Source organism: Macrobrachium nipponense, chromosome 38 (assembly GCF_015104395.2).
Source record: "Macrobrachium nipponense isolate FS-2020 chromosome 38, ASM1510439v2, whole genome shotgun sequence".
Classification (NCBI taxonomy): Eukaryota; Metazoa; Arthropoda; class Malacostraca; order Decapoda; family Palaemonidae; genus Macrobrachium; species Macrobrachium nipponense.
In genome coordinates, this window is record NC_061098.1 from 17731931 (window position 1) to 17736729 (window position 4799).

At 39.5% G+C, this 4799-nt stretch overlaps 1 protein-coding gene across 3 annotated transcripts in view; it reads left to right on the forward strand.

Moving 5' to 3' along the window:
• The first annotated feature begins 2045 nt into the window (after positions 1 to 2045).
• The window catches only part of LOC135209683 (Y-box factor homolog), a 26103-nt gene continuing 23349 nt past the window's right edge, over positions 2046 to 4799 (forward strand). For 2 of the 3 annotated variants that reach the window (XM_064242429.1, XM_064242430.1), the window contains exon 1: positions 2047 to 2220. In XM_064242429.1, the coding sequence (XP_064098499.1) occupies positions 2148 to 2220 (73 nt within the window). In that variant the 5' untranslated portion in view covers positions 2047 to 2147. Of the gene's footprint in view, positions 2221 to 4799 lie in introns of all 3 variants that reach the window. The other variant, XM_064242428.1, reaches the window with a different exon arrangement.

Here is a 4799-nt window from a genome sequence, read left to right on the forward strand (position 1 = left end):
TTATCAAGTTTATAATATTAAAAGACAGATAGACAAGTAAATGAAACACACACACACACACAAAGGAGCACGTGAATTTAATGTGTCGATGCGTAAAAAAACGTGGAAGCGCTTGGCACTGAACTTCTGCCTTCTTTTCGTCTTTAGGTCTTAGTGTACTCTCTGGAGAAAGACGTAAAATCCCCTATATTTAAAATTAATCGGGTCTCAGTTGACCTAAGCATTGAATCATTTTCAGGGTAGTCAGGTGACTGTGGTGAGCAACAACTGCGGTGCGAGCTTACTTTGGCCTAGAAACCCTTTTTTTTTGTGGCTCCTCGTCCAAAGGTAGGCCTATAAAAGAATGTAAAGGGATCTTCAATATGGTTTTAGCGTAAGCTTTCATTGTTTAACGTACTCTGTTTGGGTGTCTTTGTTCGACTGGGAAAACGAACAACCGACTCTTTATTGTGAGAAAGGGACATGATAGTCGTAAACAAGCATTATGGGTATCACCTTATAAGTATTGCTTAAAAAAGAAAAAAAAATGTACAACCCCGCTGGTTGTCTTCAGTATATACTACCGCCAAGGGAGTAATTCCCTAACGAGGATTATTTCAATATTTACTCTATGGTAATTAATCATTCTAATGAAATTAACGTAATCATGTTTAGAGGTCATTTTAATTTAATTACCGGATAATATATCCGTAAACAATTACATATGTAACAAAACGTACCATGTATCTGTGTAAATCGTGGGGCATCAGAAGAATAAATTTTATTCTTTAAAAGATTTCTGGAAAAGCTATGAACCCAGAGAAGGGGACGACGACCCCAGAATCACTTGTCACGGATCGACCCCATGAATGCGTAACGGGAAGACTTGGAGTTATTCTGTATGCAAATGCTCCTTTTATAAACCTAGTCAATGTGTGGCTACATAAGGAAAGAGGGGTGGGTTGTGCTGCTTTGGGTAATTATATATGTTTTTAGAGTGTAATTTCTTGTATAACAAAATGCATCAAACAAAAATCATGGGAAGTGATGGCGGAATTACGAAAGATTTTCAAACTGGAACCGTAGCAGCGGTAGACGCAAGACCCAAAGTGCAAAACCATAACGTCGGTTAACCCTCACTCTCCACAAAAGCATGCAATTTCGACCGTATTGTATCCTTATCTTAAGGATTGTTTTTAATTGGCGTTGGCGTTAGGGTACGCTGGTGAGCACACGTATGGCTGCAGTGTTGCCAGAGGCCTAGCATTTTATGTTTTGCTTATATTAAAGTTTAGCGTTTGAAAAACACAATATTTTGTTAATATGCTCTAAGGGACCATCTGAAGTACTTCGATTTGAAGGACGAGCGGATTCACAGATAAATGTTCTTTATTTCCGCGAATACGCTGGTTTGTCGTACATCTGGAGTCTTTAATAAAATCGATATTTCTGAAGGAACATTCATACAGTTATACCCCTTTTCTTTTAAAAGAAATTGTGATATATATTTTTTCTCTTTAAAGAAATGAAAAGCATTGTGCTGATAAATTCGATCACAATTCCTTGTGATGAGTAAGAAACACGAATGTAAAGCGACTAATAAAATTCATGAAGTTAAATTATGGAAGTATTATGCCATTACGTAAATTCATATTTATACTTTTTTCAAAGTAAAACATTGTAGGTTATTGTAAATATTTTTAAAACCCGTAAATGAAAACATTAATTTTGTGTGCAGTGCAACAAATGTTGTAGAACGCAGTAGATTATGCATATGGTAGAAAATTATCTTCTCAAGTAAGAAAATTGTAGATACTGATAATAAGATGAAGATACGATTCCTTGCTCTGATTGGAGAGAAATAAATATTAAAATTTACAAATAAGTTGATTTGGGAACCCGTACAATTTGACGATCGTCGAAAGCGAACACAGTACAGCGACTTCTGCCAGTAGGAGTGTAGAATAGATGCATGTTAGGCGTTAGGCGAATGGCAGTCGTCATACCGTAGCGCTTAGGGACCGTGCAACCAATCAGGAGGCACCTTGACCGAGGTGTATTTGGGGCTCCCCCATGCAGAGTTGGCTGGAAGAGCAAGAGCCAGAGTTGGGAACATCAAGGAGAGGGGTTGCACCCAAATAACCACCCATTTTCCATCTTTTACCATCATGGCGGACCCGGAGAATACTGTAACGAGCCCAGAAGAACCTAAGGCACCCGCCAAAGAAAAGGAAGTCCTTGGTGAGCGCCCCTTTGTCTCGGTTCGAGTTGAAATTGGAAATTAAGGTTTGGGAGGACCTACCGGTAGGCGGCCATGCTAGCGTGAGAAGCACGTGGTGGTATTCTTAACTTGGAAATTTAAGGCTCCTCGGAGCTGGGGAAAGAATAAGAGTCCTGTAGGATTGTCATTGTGGGGACGTCGTGTAAGTGTCTGGTTGTGCCGAAGGAAGTTTCCAGTTCGGTTTGCAATGTTTTTGTGGGTGGAGCGCGACGATCTTGTCAGCTGATGATGTTCGCCAGAGGACAATCACCCAATGCACGACGTTGCAAACGGGGGAGACGTTGCAACATTGCTTAGGCCTTTCAAAACCCACTGTTTTCTCTTTTATGTGACGCTTGTCCGTAGCCCGTAACATGTGATGTAGGCCCATGGTAGGGGCAGAGGTGCGTGTTTCGTCGAAGCTATCCATCTTTTCTAAATAATTGGCAGAGTCCTACGCCCTGTTTTAGCTGTGTTGTGTTAGATTCGTTGACTGGCTATTATCAAGAGTTGCCCATGTTTTTATTAACTTCATTGTAGGAAGGGTATTTGTTTTTATAGTTTAGCTGGGTACCATATTATGCCTATCCTTATAAGGGTCGCAAGTAGCTAAATCCAAGAATATGCAGAATGTTTTCATTTTCTGCTTCATTCATTTTATTACGGCCTTTGAATTCTTTTTCCTGCCGTGTTTTTCATAAATTGTCCCATTTTCTAAAGAAAACTGTGAGGTAGGCTAGGTAAATGTGTGGTAGTTGTAAGTTCTGTGGAATTGTCAAACACTAGGCTGTAATGAGAGTGATGATTCTAAGGTGAACCTTTCACGGTGTTTTTCACGGTGTTAGTGAGCATCAGTAGCAGTGTTACATTGTATTCTTAGCTAAGGCCAGGCCGCTGGAAGTGGTGAAACTGAAGACCACGTTGCTCCATTGGTTTATTAACTATAAATTGATTTGCAAAATGAGTGCCATGTTTTGTACCAGCCCCTTGGGGAAGAACTTGAAAACATAAACAAGTCTGTAACTTTAAGACCACAAAGAAACCAAAACATTGACAAAGGGTGGTGAATGATCTATCTGGTTGGGAACTTCGCGGATTTAGGCCACTATTAGTCTTCAGTACATATGTTTAAAAGTGGTTTTATCACTTTAGTCTTTACTGTTGGAAATGGTCTTAAACTTTGTTTTTAATGTTAGAAATGGTTTTATCATGTCTTTAGATTAGTGATGCTGTTCACAGGTTTTGTTGGGACCAGGTTAGTGGCAGGCTATAGGCTATTACATTAGAAAAATTACTCATTTCATTAATGAAATTGTGCTTGAAAGACCTTGAGGGGCGGGGGATGTTGAACCTGCATTTTGCCCCAGTCAAATTGCTGCTGTCTTCTGAACCAGCTCTTCTTGGGTTTTCATAATGAACAACGTGGAAGAGGGTGTAATGCGCTACATGCGAGATATTTCTACATTCTGCGAGTGGCTGGTACTAAACGAACTGCCCTGCTGACTTTTCAGTAGAATTACGGTATTGCAAAATGCAAATTTTTTTTTTTGCATGTGGTTGGGCCTTGTTTGGATGTTTCCTTTGCATTGGGATCTCCTGAAATCTTTTTAGCCTGGAGTCTTGTCCTGCACATGTTTTGTAGCATGCTTTTCTGTTCCCCCTGTTAATATTAGGTTTTCTGTAGGTAAACCTTATTCATATGGTGCTTGGCTGCTTACTGAAATTCGGCCTTCAAAGAATCTGGTGATCATTAGAAGGAATATGCAGTCTAGAAATACAGAATGTATGATACTTCTTAGTAAGAAAAAAGTTATAATAAGTAAATGTAAAATTCAACAAGAATTGTATTGATACTTCTTAGTAAGAAAAAGTTAGATAAAAAGTAAATTTGTAAAATGCAGCAAGAGTTTTATTAGGATAGTAGGTACATATATGCATTGCGAGCGCCTTAATGGCGTGGTTGATGTGGTGTTTGCGCCCCACCTTGGTGGTCGTGGGGTTGATTCTCTGCCATTCCATTAAAGAGTAAGAGATATGTATTTTTGGTGATAGAAGTTCACTCTCGTCGTGGTTCGAAAGTCACGTAAAGCCATTGGTCCCGTTGCTGAATAACCCTGGTTCCATGCAACGTAAAAACACCATACAAACAAACCAGCATTGCCTCTTACATGAATTTGGGAAGTCATGTTGAGGGGGTTTCCTGTTTTATCTAGTTGGTATGGTTGCTGCACCACTTTTTCCTGATTTATTTTGCATTTCGGTTGGACCATTCTTCTACACTCTCCCCCTTCCTGTACATCCCAGATATTTTTAAAAACCCTCATTATTTTCTTTCACAACCATGTTTTTCTGTCTTGAACGGCCTTTTGTTTCACCGATGTTCATACTGCTATACCGTGTGGTATTGATGGTAGGGCTACTGTTACAGTAATTTTGTCCAATTTTTGCTGTATTGCTGTTATTCTGCAGGATTTCATGTCAGGGTAATTCAGAGGAGCAAAGCTGCGTAGTAATTTTATCCAGTTTTTTGCAGGGTTTCATGTTAGGGTAATTCACAGGA